Raw genomic sequence first — 20,594 nt, 5'->3', positions numbered from 1 at the left:
TTTACTTCATACAAATTAAAACCTTAAAAAAACACCATTCTTACGTACTGTTACTTAGAAACAAAATAGGGACATAGAAAAAAGTCTCTCAAATAAAAAGAACTACAATTGCATTAGATACTTGCCTAAAAGCTAATAATATTATATAAGATTGATAATCATTTTATTCTAAGAATATAAGGTATTCTTAGTAAAATGGGGCAGATTTCTTACATATGAATTGTACTCTGATAAGTGTAGCCTTGGTGGAAAGATTTTCTTGTAGGAAAATGGATATAAGAAATATTAAACTGCTTTTATATAAATATTCAATTTTAGAAGAACTGAAAATCTAAAGTAGTAGCTATTAGTCAATTTGGTTGCAAGATGCTTTTATGAAGTTTAAGATTTAAATCAGTAATACAAAATATGGAGGCAATTGGTAACAAGCATGGGGAACTTTCTAGAATCATCCTATTAATATTCTTAGACCTTAATTTCATATATATATAAAACAATATAAATGAACAAAAATTTTTATAACCTTTGTTATTATAGATTCTTAACACCAGTATTTAAAAAGACCAGGTTCTGTAGCACAGTTGAAAACATAATACCATCTATGTTTTTTTCCTATACAGCAGATCCATATTCCACAAATTCAGCTTTATTGGGGAAGAAAAGCACAGAAAATCTTACTTTCTAGTCAATAACTTCTTTTAGCACATCTTTGCTTTCCCCATCTCCAATTATTTTTCAAATAATAATAAACATTTCATTAAAAGAACCATTCATGCTATTTACCTTCAGATCTGGAAATTATGCAATGTATTTCCTTTTGCCCTTATGATACTTAAAGAAATATTTCTCCTACCCTTTAAAAAAGTATTATAAATCAATTCATGAATAGAGCACTGAAGAAATATTCAACTTTCAAAAGAGTGTGTAAACATCCCCTTAGTGATACTGAAACAAACTGTTAACATTTTATCATTATTAACTCTTTTTTAAAAAGCCAGGAGATACAGGGTAGCAAAACTTCTTATATACTGAGTTGCCTTCCACAGAAAACAAATTTATCCTTGGGAAATCAAACACAAAAGCAAATATTTCAGGCCCATGAGGTTCTGAAAAGGTAACTTCATGAGCACAGTTGCTTTATAAAAAGGACAGAAAATGATACAGCTCTTTTAGCCTTTACATTTGCTACTGATCTGTGCTGTATCTTTTATAGCTACAAAGTTTTATCTTCTTAGCAGTCACATTAATCCATTCACCTTCAATCTTTCAGCAAAGCCTGCTCCATTGCTTTTGATAACATAAAACTAAATTGTATCACTTGTTCCGAGAATGTTCAACCTCCTCCTTGATCAAGTAACCATAGAAGCTAGGAATTGACATTAAGCAAATATTAGCTTTTGTCCATACAAATAATAAAAAAAAAAACCCCAAACCATTAAGTATATTACATTCCTTTCCTTCTCTCCTGCTGCCTTATGGCAGTATGGCTGCTTTCAGTGGAATATTCTAACATCAAACTCACATGCCCAACCAAACTGGAGAACCAAACCAGCCATTCACATGTAGGGGGCTTCCAATCTGACACACTTTTAGAAATAAAAGGAGACTGACTTCATAAAGATGAGGAAAAAGAAAAAAAAAAAAAAAACACTGCTCAAAGTACTAAAAGTAGAAAGCCACTTCTGTGCCCCATCTCTCTCTCTAACATACCCAGAACGTGTAAAGAACAGAGGGGATCCTGATTAGTAAAAATGCATTTCGACATGATTAATTGGTAATCTTAGCACCAGCTGCATAGAACCAAATGCTGTACTTTATTAGACAGACACTTGCAAGTTTTACATCTGCTTCATGCTAGGAGAACATCTGCTTTACTCATTCAAACGCTTTTCCAGTTTTTATACAGCAATTTATGCTTTGCCTGGTGGATAGTGCCAATGAAAATGCACACCAATAGAAGTTACCCTCTAAAGATTGTAAAATGAACAAATACAATACTTCATATTTTAACCTGCCCAAGTTCCACAGGGGAAGAAGCACTGTTGAAAGGATAAAAAAAAACATGGTCTCTGAAGATAATGACAGAAAAAAGGAGAAAGACAAAAGACTGCATTTTAAAGAAATTGTACAGCTAAAACCATGTAAGTAGTAGTTTATATGGTAATTTAACAGAAGTATTAAAAAGAAATAAGCATCAAGAAAAAAAAATGACAGCTCACAATTAATGATACGCATACCCTGGCAACATACAAAAGGTAACAAGCCCTTTCAGCCAAATGACACCAAATTTGCAAAGAAACCATATCATTAGCTTTTAAAAATCTCATGTAAGTAACTTTTGTTTATAAAAACTGCCCCCCAATTAACTAGGCAACTGGTAGTGGGGAAGCCACTGAAAAACTAACATTAAAGATCACATTAACGTTAAAGATTACATTAAAGATAAATGTAACCTTTCAGAATTCAGTTAACAAATCATCTCACCAAGAAACAGTAGCTCATGATAAGACAGCTGTTCTTAAAGTTCTGTACAAGGAATCATGCCCTCAGCAAACATATTTATGGCACATACATGGTTTATTGTCTGGTTAAATTCATGTCCATCTGTTAGAATGGGATGATTCTTGCCCTAGTGTTGATGAAAGCAGTGACAAGTGACAGTTGCCAAGCAGTGTTTGTGAGCAGGTTAGACTAGCTGAGTGACAGTACTTCCTCTGGGCTCAGCTGAAGCAATTATTATCCCCGCTCTACCAGTTACCACCGTGCCAATTAACCCGACTTGGTCTAAAGGCTCCTTGCTTTGCAGGAGTATTCAATGCGGAGATGTGCAAATTCTACAGTATCAAATAAATAAGAAAAAATGTTAGCATAAGGTAAAAAGACTTTCAAAAAGTGAGTGACTTTAGTACTTTTAGCCAAATAAGAATTACCTATCCTTATCACTGAACATTCATTTGCTGAGGAAATAAAAGGTGTTAAGAATTCAGTCCTTGACCCCAAGCAGTTTGAGTTTCAGTGAGAAAGAACAATGCATTTTTTAAAAAGGGAAATAACTATTCAAGCAAAGACTGGTATCAAGAGAAAGGAATGACTTTTCTTTGCCTATTCAATTAGCCTCCCAGACATCGCAGGTGGTCTAGTGGCCAAGACTCTGAGTTCCCAGGTTGCAGGGGCCTGGGTTGGATCCGGGTCAGGAATTAGATCACACATGACCCGACTAAGAGTGTGCATGCTGCAACTAAAATAAAAAAAAAAAAGATCCTGCACGCCACAACAAAGACTGAAGATCCTGCGTGCTGTAACTGAGACCCTGTGCAGTTAAATAAATAAATAAAAATAAATATTTTTAAAAAACCCAAAACCTAGCCTCCCCACTGGGTTCGGTGCTTCTGATTGGTTATCTTTTTAATCCAATTGATCCTCCTCATTCACTCTTTCATTCATCCATCCATCCATTCATTTATTCATTCAACAAATACCTACTAACCACCAACAATTTATAAGCAATCTTCTGCTGGGAGATTTAGCAGGGAACAAAAGAGGCACAAGTCTCTGCCTTAATGGAAGTTATAATCCAGAGCAGGAAGACAAGAGAATAAACCAGTAGAACATAAAAGGGAGAGCAGAGAAGAGGGATAGGAAGGGAAGGGGGTGGTACTGTGACCCTGGAGCTGGGCAGTGAAGGTCTCATTGATGAAATGACACTGACCAGAGACTGGAAGAGGTGAGGCAGTGGGCCCTGTGGAGGTCTGAGGGGAGAGTTCAACAGTCAGAACCGCCCACACGCACCCTGGAGATGACTGAGAAGACAGGGTGGTTTGAGCAGAAGGAGCAAAGGAGGGGTAGTCGTATCAGAGAGGCTGAGGGGCAGAGACAGAATCTGAGATGTAAGCAGGGGTTGGAGGCTGACCACTGAGTCTGGGAGGCACACGGACTCTGGGCTCGTGCCCTGAGCTAGAAGGTGGGTGTGTAGGGAGATGTGAGGTAGGAGTTTGGTGTTAGGCATGCTGTGTTTGAGTGTGAAGGGTTTTGAGCAGAGACATACACTGCCAAACATCCGGGAGAATCTCACTGGCTGTTATGCTCAGGACAGTCTCCACAGGGCATGGGCAAAGCGTGGAAAGCAGGAAGGGAGCTGCTGAAGTAATCCTCGCAGACACAAAGGCGGAGGTTGTGAGTGGTGATCTAATTCTAGATACTATCAAAAGAAAACAGAGACTTCCCTGGTGGTCCAGTGGTTAAGACTCCATGGTTCTCAACCTAGATGTCCATCGGCAGACAAATGGATAAGGACGCTGTGGTACACATACACAATGCAATATTACTCAGCTATAAAAAAGAATGCATTTAAGTCAGTTCTAATAAGACGGATGAAACTGGAGCCTATTATACAGAGTGAAGTCAGTCAGAAAGAGAAACATCAATACAGTAATATTAACACATATATATGGAATTTAGAGAGATGGTAACAACGACCCTATATGTAAGGCAGCAAAAGAGACACAGATGTAAACAACAGACTTTTGGAATATGTGGGAGAAGGCGAGAGTAGGATGATTTGAGAACAGCATTGAAACACGTATACCATATGTAAAATAGATGACCAGTGCAAGTTCGATGCATGAGCAGGGCACTCAAAGCCAGTGCTCTGGGACGACCCAGAGGGATGGGGTGGGGAGCGAGGTTGATGGTGGGGTTTCAAGACGGGGGGATACATGTGCACCCGTGGCTGATTCAAGTTGATGTATGGCAAAACCCACCACAATATCGTAAAGAAATTATCTTCCAATCAAAAAAAAAAAAAAAGACTCCATGCTTCCAATGTGGGTTGGAGGTGGGGGGGGGGGTTCAATCCCTGGTGAGGAAACTAAGATCCTGAATGCTGCACAGTGCAGCCAGAAAGAAAACTGACAGGATTTCCTAAAGGATTTAATGGCGTTTGAAAGAACTAGAATTCTCTAAGGACAGAAATCCTGAGCCACTGAAGGACAAAGTTGCTATTTACAGATTTGGTTTTTAAGGAGAAACACCTGCAGCCAGGGAAGGTCAGGTGTTTAAGACAGTTAAATCAGAAACGCCTATTGGACAAATGCAGGTGATCAAGTAGGTGCCTGAATACACAAGTCTGAAGTTCAGGGGGATGTCTGAGCAGGGATAGACATCTGGGAGCTGTAAGCATAGAGATGGTGTGTGCGTGCTCAGTCGCTTCAGTCATGCCCAACTCTTGGCAACACCCTGGGCTACGGCCCGCCAGGCTCCTCTATCCATGGAATTTTCCAGACAAGAATACTGGAGTGGGTTACCATTTCCTACTCCAGGGCATCTTTCCAACACAGGGATCCAACCTGCGTCTCCTGCACTGGCAGATTCTTGACCATTGAGCCACCTTGGAAGCCCACAGAGACGCTATTTAAAGCTACAGACAGACTGTTCTTAGCAGTTGAGGGTGGACAGGAAAATACAGGAGCTAATTCTTAGGGTTCTCTGCCAATAAGAGGTCACTAGGGAGGCTGAGGAGTAGCCTGTAAAGGAGTCAAAGGAGCCGCTGGAGAGGCAGGAGGAAACCCAGGAGACTGTGTACTGGAGCCAAGAAAAAAATGCTAATAGGTCAAGTAAGATGAGGACTGAGAAATGACCACTACAGTTAGTAAAGTAAGTGAGAAAGTCACTCAGTCGTGTCCGATTCTTTGTGACTCCATGGACTATACAGTCCATGGAATTCTCCTGGCCAGAATACTAGAGTGGGTAGCCTTTCCCTTCTCCAAGGGATCTTTCCAACACAGGGGTCAAACCCAGGTCTCTCACATTGCAGTCAGATTATTTACCAGCAGAGCCACAAGGGAAGCCCACAGTTAAGTAACTTGGGGGATATCTGTGACTTTAGCCAGACATTTTTAAGCGCAACATCATGGGTGAAGCCTGATTGGAATGGGTTTGAGAGAGAGAAGGGGAAGAGAGGAACACAAATGACCAGTCATCAAACTTTGGGGGGGAATTTTGATGTTAAGATGAGCTGAAAAATGGGACAGTAAGTGCAAGGGAAGGGGAGAGGGGTAGAGTAGACTATTCCGTCCAGGATGGGAGAAAGTGTGAGAGAGAAGTAACTGCTAGAGCGATGTGGATCAGTGGAAGACAGGGGCGCGGGTCTGGCACATGCGGGGCAGGACATCGGCGAGCAGGTGGGCAGCTACGGAGTGGAGGCAGGCGGGCGATCTCTGCAGTTTGCTTCTACTTTCTCAGCTGACAGAGTTCAGAAACGTTACCTCAAAATATGGCACCTTGGCATACTGAACACCCTAAGCTGAAGAAACTGGAGGGACGGCAGGTGCAGAATGGACTCTGACCTTTCGTTTCTCCCCAGAAGCCGTCATTAAGACTCTTGTGAGAGGTGGCTTCTGAGAGGAAAAGAACCTCTCATCGCTGAAGATGGAGGTGCTGAGAGGACTCTGAATGAATAGGCCCTGCTCAGTGTTCCCCCAGTGTACTGCCCTGGGCTCACACACCATCACATTCTCCCGTTACTTTCGATTCTTCATCAAATCCAGTACAAAAATGCAAAAGTTTAAGGATTTCTTTGGGTCGTTTCATTATGAAGGTGTTTGTGCCTCGTAAAACTTGTATTAAAGAAATTTGTCTGCTTTTCTCTTGTTAATCTTTTGCCAGTTCAATTTATGGGGCTCCAGCCAGAGAACCTAGGTGGGTAGTAGGAAAAATAATTTCTTCCTTCCCTACATGGTGAAACAGGAAGCAGCCACTAGCTGAAGTGAAGACTGGAGAAGGTCTGGTAAAGAAGAGGGAAGACAAGGCTAAAACAGTCACATAGGAGAGCTGGGGACTGAATGGATGTGTTCTAGGACTGCCAGGCAACACTTTTTAAAAGGGCATATGTGAAGTCTTCCTTCCCTATTAATTTCAGTTTTTGACAAATGTAAAAATAAAATTATCGTGGCGTCTGTATATTTAATTTTAGCTTCAGTATAATTAATCCCTGGTACATTCTGAATTTTCTTATTGCTTGTAACCATTCTTTAGATTCTCTTGGGGTGAACAGGTATATAGTTGCATCATCTGCCAATAACTCTATCTCCTCTTTCAGTAAGGGGCAGAGCAGCACAGTGCAAGATGCCCCAGCTCCGGGGCCAGTGGACAAACTTTGAATCCCAGCTCCTTCAAATATTAGTGGACGGCCTCAGGCGACTCATGTAACACTTCTGAACCTCATTTTTTTTCTTTTGTGAAAAAAAGGAAAATAGAATCTACCAGGAGGAGATTTTAGGATTTAAGACTGTAACCTCTGTGTGATATGAGTGTGCTATATACATGTACATATTTCCCTAAAAGCAATGGTTCGGTATTCTCTAACTCACGGTTCTCAATGACTTTATAGATCATAACTGGTGGAAAGAAGAACTGACTGTAGCTACATTCTGATCCTCAGGTTCAGTGTGTAATTCTTGATTTATAACAATATCTTGGAGATTTTCTTCCTCTTTAGTGTTCTAGAATAGCTCAAATAGCAGTGGAATTTTTTAAGAGTTTGGCACAATTCCTTCATAAAATCAACAGCATCTGGTATTTTGGGGGTGGGGGTTAGGAAGTTGTTTTCCAAGTTTTCTCTATCACATGTACAGAAACAATTTGTGTTTACTGGGACCATTTTGGTAATTTATATTCTAGAAAATCATCCATGTTACCCACTCATCTAATTTGCATAAAATCAAACAAAGTAGTATCATGTGGCTCTTTCTTATTTCATGGCCTTTATGGTTATTTCTTGGTCTTTATGGTTATTTCTCTGTGACCATATTTCATGAGCTTTGTAATTTTTGGATATTTTCACTTCCTACCACATCTTTATCTTTTAGTTTTCATTCCCCAAACCACCATTCATTTATGAACTGTCTTCCTACTGTTGAGGTGACAATTTCTTTTATTAAAGTTCTTCCTTCTGTTGTGAGACTTCAGAAGTGGAATAATTCATTTATTTCATAATGGAAGTATTAACAGCTATAAATTTTCCTCTGAATACTTTCATTTTATTAATTCTGAAACATAGTTTTCAATATTTTCTAGATTTCATTTGTAATTTCTACAGTTTTAATTACCTGTGTCAAAGATTCTTTTTAAAATTCAAGGTACTGATTTTTCTTTTTAATTAGTTATCTCCAATCTTTATTTAAATAAAGGGGATATTGTGACCTTTATGCCCAAAGTCAGGAACAAGCCAAGACTATGTGCTATCACACTGTGATTAGAGAATATTATCATATAATTTCCGTATTTTTGGACCAAGATTTTCATTATGGCTTAATTTATCAATGTTTTAGTGAATGTTCTGTGGAAACTGGAGATGAGTGTATGTTCTCTCTTTAGATCATATTCAATATTACTAGGCCTTTATATCCTTATTTTAAAAAAATATTTATTTTGCTGACTGGGCCTTAATTGCAGCATGTGGGATCTAGTTCCCTGACCAAGGATGAAACCCAGGCCCTCTAGCATGGACTCCTAGCTACTGGACCACCAGGGAGGTCCCCCCCCCCTTACTTATGTTTGTCCTCATGCTTTTCTATGAGTGGGAAAGAACTAAAACTCAATACTAGTGTATTTCTATATTCTTCCTGCATCTCCTGTGGTTTTTGCTTTGTAAATATTTGGATTATTTGATACACAGATAGTCCTATTTGTAGTCTGTATGTTTATCACTGGAACACTGTCCTTCTTTGCCTCAGTTCAGTTCAGTTGCTCAGTCGTGTCCGATTCTTTGTAACTCCATGGACTGCAGCACGCCAGGCTCCCCTGTCCATCACCAACTCCTGGAGCTTATTCAAACTCATATCCATCGAGTCAGTGATGCCATCCAACCGTCTCGTCCTCTGTCATCCCCTTCTCCTGCCTTCAATCTTCCCCAGCATCAGGATCTTTTCCAATGGGTCAGTTCTTCCCATAAGGTGGCCAAAGTACTGGAGCTTCAGCTTCAGCATCAGTCCTTCCAATGAATATTCAGGACTGATTTCCTTTAGCATGGACTGGTTGGATCTCCTTGGTGTCCAAGGGACTCTCAAGAGTCTTCTCCAACACCACAGTTCAAAAGCATCAATTTTTTGGCACTCCAGCCTTCTTTATGGTCCAACTCTCACATCCACATTTCACTACTAGTAAAACCACAGCTTTGACTAGACAGACCTTTGTCAGCAAAATAATCTCTCTACTTTTTAATATGTTGTCTAGGTTGGTCATAGCTTTTCTTCCAAGGAGCAAGTGTCTTTTAATTTTATAGCTGCAGTCACCATCTGCAGTGATTTTGGAGCCCAGAAAAATAAAGTCAGCCACTGTTTCCCCATCTATTTGCCATGATGGGACCAGATGCCCTGATCTTCGTTTTTTGAATGCCGAGTTTTAAGCCAGCTTTTTCACTTTCATCAAGAGGCTCTTCAGTTCCTCTTCAGTTTCTGCCACAAAGGTGGTGTCATCTGCATATGAGGTTATTGCTATTTCTCCCAGCAATCTTGATTCCAGTTTGTGCTTCATCTAGCCTAGCATTTCTCATGATGTACTCTGCATATAAGTTAAATAAGCAGGGTGACAATATACAGCCTTGATGTAGTCCTTTCCCAATTTGGAACCAGCCCGTTTTTCCATGTCCGGTTCTAACTGTTGCTTCTTGACCTGCATGCAGATTTCTCAGGAGGCAGGGAAGGTGGTCTGGTATTCCCATCTGTTGAAGAATTTTCCAGTTTGTTGTGATCTACACAGTCAAAGGCTTTGGTGTAGTCAATAAAGCATATGTTTTTCTGGAACTCTCTTGGTTTTTCAATGATCCAACAGATGTTGGCAATTTGATCTCTGGTTCCTCTGCATTTTCTAAATCCAGTTTGTACATCTGGAAGTTCTTGGTTCACGTACTGTTGAGGCCTTGGTTGGAGAATTCTGAGCATTATTTTGCTAGTGTGTGAGATGAGTGCAACTATGTGGTAGTTTGAACATTCTTTGGCATTGCCTTTCTTTGGGATTGGAATGATAACTGACCCTTTTCAGTCCTCTGGCCACTGCTGAGTTTCCCAAATTTGCTGGCATATTGAGTGCAGCACTTTCACAGCATCATCTTTTAGGACTTGAAATAGCTCAGCTGGAATTCCATCATCTCCACTAGCTTTGTTTGTAGTGATGCTTCCTAAGGCCCACTTGACTTCACACTCCAGGATGTCTGGCTCAAGGTGAGTGATCACACCATTGGGATTATCTGGGTCATTAAGATCTTTTTTGTATAGTTCTTTTGTGTATTCTTGCCACCTTTTCTTAATATCTTTTGCTTCTGTTAGGTCCATATCATTTCTGTCTTTTATTGTGTCCATCTTTGCATGAAATGTTCCCTTGGTATCTCTAATTTTCTTGAAGAGATCTCTAGTCTTCCCCATTCTATTGTTTCCCTCTATTTCTTTGCATTGATCACTGAAGAAGACTTTCTTATCATACCTTGCTGTTCTTTGGAAATCTGCATTCAGATGGGCATATCTTTTCTTCTCCTTTGCCTTCAGCTTCTCTTCTTTTCTCAGTTATTTGTAAGCCCTCCTCAGACAACCATTTTGCCTTTTTGCATTTCTTTTTCTTGGGGACGATCTTGATCACTGCCTCCTGTACAATATTCATTGTTCTTCAAGCACTCTGTCTATCAGATCTAACCCCTTGAATCTATTTGTCACTTCCACTGTATAATCATTAGGGATTTGATTTAGGTCATATCACATTGACCTTCTTTGCGTCACTTAATAAAATTTTTTGTTTGAGACTTTCTTTCCCCCTTTTGCATTTATTAAGTCTTTATCCACACCTTTGGTCTAATCCCTCTAAGTAACTTTGTTCTGGGAGGATCTTATGCATATATGATGTGATTTGCTTTATGATCCAGAGTTTTTATTAGATGAGTAAAATCCATTGACACTTACTTAAACAAAAAGATCTGGATATAGTTGTGTTAATACATTTTGTGTGATGCTTTTTGCTGCTTTTCAGAACACATCCTTTGCTACATGATTTGTCTGCTTGTTTCTATGCGTGCGTGTGTGGTTGCATGTGTGTACATGTGTCTTTAACTTGGACGGTTTATGTTTTTGTTACCTTTCTTTATAACCTCAGAGGATAACTTCTTTACCTCTATGGACAGTATCTACTTACTTCCTATAAGGAGTAATAACAATCTTATTATGAGATTCATATTTCTCCTCTGCCAATTTTACCTGATATTTTTCTTGGAATGTTCTTTTATATATACTGTGTGTCTGTTTCTGGACATGATTTTTAGTTGAAACTTTTTGAATTCCAGCTATAAAAGATAAATCAGGATACCTCCACCATCTTTTACCTTCTCTTTGCAATTCCTCTTCTAACTTGTGCTATTATGTTATTATTACACTGTGGTGTGTTACTATTATAGAATAACATTATTACATGTTACTACATTGTTCATGGGCTTCCCCGGTGGCTCAGCTGGTAAAGAATCCACCTGCAATGCGGGAGACCTGGGTTCAATCCCTTGGTTTGGAAGATCCCCTGGAGAAGGAAAGGGCCACTCCAGTATTCTGGTCTGGAGAATTCCATGGATTGTATACTTCATAGCGTCATAAAGAGTCAGACATGACTGAGTGACTTTCAATTCGTTCACATTGTTCACATATGTTTTGTTCTGTAACTATTTAGTCTTAGTCCTAGAGTTAAATAAATTTGAACTTCACTGACAATTTTTCTATCAATGTTTTGCCTTTTATCTCTTGACAGGATAAAGTTTTTCCTCTACCAACTTCTCCAAGTGTTGTTAAAAATACATGTTTCTCAGAGTCAAAAAAATGTGTATGGTGCTTCATATATGGTGGAGTAATTGGGTTAAAATATGCAAACCCCTTTCTTAGACATCATTCGTGGTCTTGGAGCACTAGGTGTGACTATGGAAAACTTGGAAGCCAGGTTGACCTTTGTCTCCTATTATACGCAACTTGATGTTTTTGTCTGGATGACCAAAAGTTCTTTACTACTCAAGTACAGCAACTTCATAACTACAACTTGCTAACGACTTTTCTAGGCCTAATCTTCCTGGGACCCACTGTGCCTGTTCAATTTGTAGATTCAAGTCTTTTATTTTTGGAAAGTTTTCTTGAATTACACATTTAAACTTTTTTTCTTTTCCTGTTTCATGGTTTTGGTTCCTTTGGGATGCAAATTATGCAGTCTGGGTGCTGTTTTTCCTCAGCTGTCACTTCTCTTTAATATTTTAACTTTACTAATTTTATTTTGTGTAATCAGTCCTGTCCAACATTTCTCTGTGCTTTCTGCAGGTTCTGGCCTCCTGTAGTCATGATTTCTATTATATCTTTAAATATTCTATTTATTGACTAAGTTCTGTCAGCTCAAGTTTCATTTCCTTTTGTCATCTTCCTACTTCTCTTTAAAGATGGTACATACCTTGCTATATTCCTAATCTGGATTCACCTTCTACAGTGGCAAACACTGCATTATGTTTGCTTTTCAGTGTGACAGGATTGGCTAGAACCTTCTTGTCTCTGCTGTAAAAGTTTTCTGGTGACTATTCTTCATGTGTCATTTGCTCTTGATTTTCTCTTCCCTTTTTTCTTGCAGTATCATTGTACAGATTCTGTACTAGCTCCTTTTTGAGTATTAAGTAATTTCTGAATGTGGCAAGTTCTTACCCAATCAGCTACACGTCAGAAGTTCATACCGGGGAGAGGCCTGGGCCATAACTTAGGCCTGCAAGAATTTTTCTGGTGCTTCAGAATGGATTACAGAGTGCGGTTTTAGTCTTCTCCTCAGTTTACTGAACAGAGATTGGCAGCTGTGGGGCTGTTGAAAATGCAAGTTTTCTCTCTTTATCCTGGTCTTCCTAAACTTCTAAACTTTTATAAAAATGGCGTGTTTCTGTGATGCGTTTCAGCCTGTCTATCTTGTTTCTCTTTCACATCAGAGTGTCTCCAGGAAAGCTTCCGTCATTGCTCCTTACATCCAGTCCCATTAGCCACCACGCCCCCCAACCTAGGATATGCCAGTGAGTTTGGAGGACTAAACTTTGGCAGGTTTTTCTAAAATCTGCAGCTTTGAGATTCCTCTCTCAGCATCTTTCTACACTCCTAGGAGTTTCACTGAATTTGGCAGCCCTTCCTCATATACTGCGATTCCAGATTACAGGACTCTTTAGTTTCATCAAAGAAGGAATTTGACTATTTTTCATTTTCTCAATTGCTCTGAAGTAATTCTAAAAAAAAGGAAGAGAAATGACATCTTTATCCTGTCACTTTAAAATGAGAAGTAAGCAATTTTAGGGCTCTACCCACACAGTCAGAAACAATCTACCCCAAACTGGGGAGCAAGGAAACAGTGAAATGACCAAGGGTATAAAAATGCCAAAAAGATTAAATTATATAGCTATCATTATTTACATAATAATTGTTCATGAAAATATACAATTGTATATTGAAAAGCATATGATCATTATAAAAACTACCTATATTGAAGTCATAAATAAGTAAAATACATATACACATACAGAATGAAGAAGAATGGAAGGGAAAGTGAAAACTGTCTTCTGTTACAGGTAATGAATACCAAGTAATGTTTTTCATTGAAAAAGTTTTTGTTGCTATCACAGTATAGTTTGTGCAATTAAAAAAAATACATGTTCAAAAATCAAAAACAAACAAGACCATACAGATATTTACTTTAGTACCTACTGAACACAAATTGTTATAAACACAATTAACAGCTCCCCACTTGCCATTGCTAACCATGCACCAACCTTGAAGGCAAGCTCCGAAGGCTGCACCCTTCGGCTCTGGTTTCAACCAGATTCTTTGCGGCAGCATGGTCCCCAGGCTACACCACTCCCTCACCCTTAGAGGCTAACCCTGCTCCACAAGAGCACTGTCTACTCAGCACTGATGATGTGCGGGTCACTGTGAGGGCAGCACAGCAAGTAAGAGTATGGGCTTTAAATTCTCTTAGTTTGTTTTTTTTATAATATAGAGCAGAAAAAAAAAAAAAAAAAAAACCAACCATGGTTGCATTTAAAGGACAAGTTAGAGTTAAAATGCTTGGGCTTTGGAAACAGCCAGATTAAATAAAATATGTGTAAAATGCACCTAAAACAAGGTCAAGCACATAGCAGACATTCAATTAAGGTTATTTGAAAAAGGCTCTTATACTCTGAAAATGACTTTTTAATTAAAAAAATATGCTACGAAAGGATACTACATACACATGTTCTAGGACCATTTAAACCAACATTTTCTCCTTTTCAGCTCTCCAGTTTCTCTGTTCCAGAGTTTCCCACATATTAAATACTAACATTGTTATGATCACTTAAAAAAATTACTTTGAATGCATAAACTGAATGTGTGATTAGTCTATTTTATTAGCAATATCTGTACTCTCTGAATAATTACAACTAATTCAAGGTGTTCAAGAGATCAAAGTATTTTCATAAAAAAGTAGCCTAGTAATTTTGGTAAGTTATAACTCACAAATAAAAAAGAGGAAAACAGATTTACACGTCTCAAATACTTCCATAATCCTCCAAGATGAAGGTGATGAAATGGAGTAAATCTAGGTATAAACTCTGAAAATGAGCTTCTCTTTTGGCTAAGTAAATCACTGATCAATAATGGCTACAATTGTCATTGGTTTATTAACAGAGAATGTATACATACTTGAAAATTAAAGTTCAACTTAGGTAAAATTTGAAGCTTAGTCCCTGTGCTGCACTAGCCGCATTTCCAGTGTTCCGCCGCTACCCCTGGCTGGCGGCTGCTGTACTGGACAGGGCAAGCTTAGATCACTGCCTTCCGTGCAGAGTTCTGGAGATTGCTGGGTTTAGATGGGTCAAAGAGGAAAAATAAACCAATGCCTGCAATCTGGTTTGAGAAATGATTACAACATCTCAGGACTCCTCTTGTGACACAGGGGAGAAAGAGAGAGAGAGATTGAATAGAGACCAAAAAAAAAAAAGCATCAAGACTCTGGCCCAGTTTTAAGCTTGAGGGGCTGGGGGTGGTGGTTGACGGTGAGAAGGAGAAACCTGTCAGAGGATGGGCCTCTTTCACGGCTTCTCCCAGATGCCATGTGAGGCACAGCCAGAATCCAGCGTAGGGTCTCTTTTCTCACTCTACATACTCCTCAAACAATCTTGCCCACACAACCACAAGCTGGTAACATCAAAGTGTCTGTTTCCAACACAGATGGAATTCCTGCCTTCAGGTCCATAAATCCAGCTTCCTTTACTCTAGGTCTTTACTTGGATTGTTTTGAAAGTGACTCACAATGTATCCAAACCCAGACTCGTCATTTCTTGCCTCACTGACTCCTGTATAATAAAGAACTGGTTGCCCTTTGTCCCCTGTTCCCGCGGGCAGCCAATGAGCCCTGGAACTTCCCTGTGACAAGAGTATCTTTGTTACTCACGGTGGGCTCCTTGGCCCACATCTGATAGCTTGTGTTAACACGTGACTCAGGGTGGACCCCTAGACAGTTTTCGCTAAGGAGATGATTCAGGATGGGAGTTGGTCAAGCCAGAAAGTCCAGCCATATCATCAGAGGCTTGGGGCATTGAGCCAGCAGATATCAGACCAACATCTGGGGAGTGGAGAGGGGCTGGAGATTGAGTTCGACCTTGTGGTCAATGATTTAATTAATAATGCATACATAATGAAACCTCAGTAAAAACTCTCAACACCAGAGCTCAGGCAAGTTTTTCTGGCTGGCAATACTCTATATATTGCCATACAAGAACATAACAGTCATGTCCTGACTCTGGGAGATGGGACAATGGAGACTTTGAGTCTGGGGTTCTCCCAGGCTAGCCGGATGTGCCTCTCCCTTTGGCTGGCTCTGATTTGTATCCTAGTTCTATAATAAAATTGTAATGATAAGTACAGAGCTTCCCTGAGTTCTGTGTTACCTGAGTGAATGTATGGCCAGTTGGTCAGAAGTGAGAGTAGCTGGGGGACCCCCAAAGTTGTGATTGGTGTCTGACGTGAGAGGCTGTTTTGGGGAGGACTGTGCCATCAACCTGTGAAGAGTGGCTTAACTCCAGGTCGTTAGTCAGGTGTTACTGTCTCCTCCAGACCTTCTCTTCTCATGGGGTTCATGATTACAGTGAATGAAGATCCACCCATCTATCCTTCTAATAGGAGAAAGGTCATCACTGATGATTCTTCCTCCTCAATCGTCCTCCACACAAACGATCAATCATTACATCCTTCTGACTCTTGTCTCTGTCCATTTCTCTCCAATTCCTGCCCACTCCACAAAGCCCTACATGACCTGGCCTTTTCCTCAGGCTTCTTGATGAGGGGGTATATTAGTAAGGCCACTTATCAGCTTTAAATTAAAGAACTAAACTTACATTTTAAAATTATGTGATCTCTTTCACCTGTTACCTTGCTATACAGTTCCTAGCATTTAATTTTGGCTTTACGCCCACAAAGGGGAAATTCCCTGCTTTATTCAAAATACTTGTGTTAAATAAGTTTTAAATTTCTTATCTCCAGGGAATCTATTTACAGGCACTCCATTTTAAAAAGACATAGGTGAGTAAAATTTTTCTTGACAAGAAAAACTACCAAGTGTCATTGAAGGATAAGAATTATTATTCTTTGGTACCATGATCATTTGTAAAAAGATACATACATAGATACTTGCTATACCTATAAAGTAATATGACAGGTTTAAAAAAATAAACATATTGGACATTATTCGTAAAAATAAAACTTGTCATTCAAAGTAGTCTCCTTTGGAGACTCATTCCAATAACGGAACCGAAGCTCCAAACATTCAGGAAAACACTGGACACTGTCTTTCTATTCTGCACAGATGCTTCTGAATACTCTCACAGACGATAAACTTTGCTCGTGAAAGTCAATTTACCTTCATCACCAACTAGTCATTAGAAGTCATGGTGGGAAATAAGGTCAAACATCATGACATTTTTGGATGAAAAGCAAGCTATATTTGGACGAAAAACACTGGCAACATGTAAGTCTCCTTTTAAGTGATATACTGGCTCGGAACCAAAGCCAAATTCAAGGATGTATAGAAATGTTGAGAGAGAGAGAAAGACAATAAGAAAACCGGTGTTTAAAGACTCACAGACCCTCCTGAAAATCTAATGACATTTATCTTTTGTATATACTTTTAGAAAGGTATACCACATCAAGGTCATCTATGGAGCCAGATTAAAACTCCTTGGTTTAGAACAGTTGCTTTGGCTTTCTTTCTTTCTCCCCCTGCCCCCCCCCCGCCCCACTTTTTTTCTATACCCAACAGAAAAAAATTATACTGTGACCCATTTTGTATATACATACATATAGTTAAAAGTTTCACAAATAATTATCAGTCTTATTATGTGACCATATTCTCTTATATCTGATTTCATTAAGAAAAATGTTACTCATGACCTACTACACCACTTTCACAATATACAGTTTGAAAAATACTGGTTTAGAGTAACTGATACATAATTGGAATAAATTAATGAAAATGGAAAAACTCATTTGACTATAAAACTTCTGATGTTATTTTAAATTAACAAAAGTCATTTTACTCTGCATCCAAGCATAAGAGCCTGAATTCTTTACGGCAAAATGAAACTGTCTTGGTCATACATCGAAATGGCTAACTAACTACTGGAGACCTTGATGGGTAAATCATACAATGTTCATACCTTAATATTAGAAAACCACAAGTCATTCTCATGTAAAGTGGCCAGGTAGACAGACGTAAGAAGCCCAACGCACAGGGCAACAGTTCCGCCAACTGTAAATGACAGAATCTTCCATAATCGTCTATTGGTACAACCTTTTAGAAAAAATAAAACAGATGAAAAACCAAATCAGTAAAGGATTTAGCAGTTAATAGTTCTATTTCAGACTGTCAAGCATGCTAAGTTCCAGCTGCCTGTCGTTGGAGAAGTTCTCCTTGTCCCCCGCAGACAGTTAGGGGCTCCTTTCTGTGATTCCACAGATCTTTCTATACTTTTATTATAGCTTTTCCCACCACTGTATCTAACTGTTCATTTCTCCATTTTGCCAACTAGAATGTGAACTTTGTGAAGACAAGCACACTGTCTCATTCACCTTAAAACCTAGGACCCATGTTTGACCTACTTTAGCTAATAAGTTTCTTAAATGGAAGAATAAATGTGTTATAGTTAAAATATAAAGTCTTTTATATGATCTACTTAAAATGTGTGGTTTATTCATTAAAAGCTACCCCAAAATTTGATTAAAATTTTAAAATCCATAGGAAAAAATCCATCACACTAAAGTTAAAGGGCGTATAAACTAGGAAACATAGTACATATAAGAAAGGTTAAGTATTCTTAATATAGTATACTTTCAAGATAATACAGCAATGAATATTCCAGTAGGAAATTGATTAATGATGAGAATAGGCAATGCACAAAAGAAAAAATGGCCAATAACATTAATAGAAAAAAAAAGGTTAGTATTAAAGAAATGGAAATCAAAACAAAGAGCTATAACTTTACAATACTAGCTAATTTGATAGCTTAAAAATGCTTAGTATTCTGTTTTGGTGTGTACACACACACCAAAAAAGACATTTTAAAAACAATGCTGGTGTTAGAATAAATTGATACCTTTCTGCACTGCAACATGGCAACAGGAAGTAAAGGCCACTGACACAAGCATCCTATTTGAACAATAATTCTAAATCTAGGCATATGCCCTAAACAGTTTTAAACAAAACATTTGGCCACGAGGATATTTATCACAATTCAGTTTGTAGAGGTAAAAGGTTAAAAATCATCTAAATATTAAATAAGAAATTAAAGAAATTATGCTATAGTTACACAGTGACTAAACACGGACAAAATTTTTAAAATACACTGACTGATGTATGTTCATATATATCATAATAAGAAAAAGATAGCAAGTTACACAACAGCATGTAGGATCTCAATTTTGCAAAACCACATCTGAATGCTTGTAGGTATATATGTACAGAGAACAACATGCAGATTGTGAGATAATCAAAGGGCCATAAGTGGTAATCTCAGGATTAGTGGGTTTCTGGGAATATCTGTTCCTTCCTTTTTGCTTTTGTTTTTTTCTGACAAATAATGCTTTGGTAGAATTAACAATTCTCAAAGCTATGTTTTAATTTAATGTTAGCAAAACTAAAATGGAGGAAATCTTGTTCAGGCTTCAGAAGCAGGACAGCAGGTCTCTGACCTGCTTCTGACCTTCCTGAACACTGCCTGGTGTTCAGTGCCTGATTCTGTGCCTGCCTGCAAGTACAGCAAGTCAGGTGGCACTTTAGACAAGAAAGGGAGTGCGTCCTGAAATTTTTGGGGCCCCGGAGGTCTGGCCAGTCCCCCAGGGTCTAAGAAGTCTTGTGACTCACAAGGTAAAACAAACAGCATTATAAAAGTTAAAGAAAAACCAGAGCTGCATTTTTGTGTGCAAACTAATGATGATATCAGTTTGTGGCCTGGGATTATAAATGAAAGTGAAAAGTGGAAGTGAAAGTCGCTCAGTTGTGTCCGACTCTTTGCGACCCCATGGACTGTATAATCCATGGAATTCTCCAGGCCAGAATACTGGAGTGGGTAGCCTTTCCCTTCTCCAGGGGATCTTCCCAACCCAGGGATCCAACCCAGGTCTCCGGCATTGCAGGCGGATTCTTTACCAGCTAAGCCACCAGAGAAGCCCAAGAATACTAGAGTGGGGAGCCTATCCCTTCTCCAGGGGATCTTCCCAACTCAGGAATCGAACCGGGGTCTCCTGCATTGCAGGTGGATTCTCTGCCAACTGAGCTATGAGGGAAGCCCCAGGATTATAAGTGGGAGTCCTCCTAACTGCAATCTCAAATCTTGCCTGTTGGGTGAATACACCACCCAGGATCCTTCCCCAACTGAGAGACCAGATTTGCTGTTAAGGAGGGACTGCCCAGCACTGTTTAAGTCTGGATGTTGGTCAGCCCAATTTGGTGATGTATGTGCTGTTACTTTTCTCTATTGTTTCCATTTATCTTCTTTTAATGACTGTATATTGAAATTAAGTCAATCCTCTATCAAATGCTGAAATTGTTTACTGTGTGTGACAAGTGTTTTCTTTTGTTAACGAATCCTTCCAACCTAAAATGAAAGTAAAACTTTTGGCAAAAATTTAAAAGGACAAACTTGAACTTGTATTTGTATCAGATTTTCACAGAGTACTCTGCATTATCTCAATTTGCTAACAGCCGAGTGGCATGACTGCTCAACTTTATAAAACTGCTACCCCCAAATTACTTTACTAGCTCTACCTGCGGAGAAGGCAATGGCACCCCACTCCAGTACTCTTGCCTGGAAAATCCCGTGGACGGAGGAGCCTGGTGGGCTGCAGTCCATGGGGTCGCTAGAGTCGGACACGACTGAGCGACTTCACTTTCACTTTTCACTTTCATGCACTGGAGAAGGAAATGGCAGCCCACTCCAGTGTTCTTGCCTGGAGAATCCCAGGGACGGGTAAGCCTGGTGGGCTGCCGTCTATGGGGTCGCACAGAGTCGGACACGACTGAAGCGACTTAGC

The 20,594-nt window shown here is 39.2% G+C and overlaps 1 protein-coding gene across 8 annotated transcripts in view; it reads right to left on the bottom strand.

Annotated features, from left to right (window-relative positions):
* DPY19L3 (dpy-19 like C-mannosyltransferase 3) overlaps positions 1-20,594 on the bottom strand; it is a 75,265-nt gene that overhangs the window by 51,315 nt on the left and 3,356 nt on the right. For all 8 annotated transcript variants that reach the window (XR_015145733.1, XR_015145734.1, XM_086351710.1 and 5 more), the window contains one exon: positions 17,723-17,856. Coding sequence is in view for 3 of the 8 variants with exons in the window: in XM_086351710.1 (XP_086207836.1) it covers positions 17,723-17,856 (134 nt within the window). In the remaining 5 variants the exon portion in view is untranslated. The remainder of the gene's footprint in view (positions 1-17,722; positions 17,857-20,594) is intronic.

This window comes from Bos grunniens, chromosome 18, assembly GCF_055505025.1.
Source record: "Bos grunniens cultivar Pamir isolate PY7600 chromosome 18, Bosgru_T2T1.0, whole genome shotgun sequence".
Lineage (NCBI taxonomy): Eukaryota > Metazoa > Chordata > Mammalia > Artiodactyla > Bovidae > Bos > Bos grunniens.
Note: the sequence above shows the minus strand (reverse complement) of the source record. Positions and strands in the feature narration are given on the sequence as shown.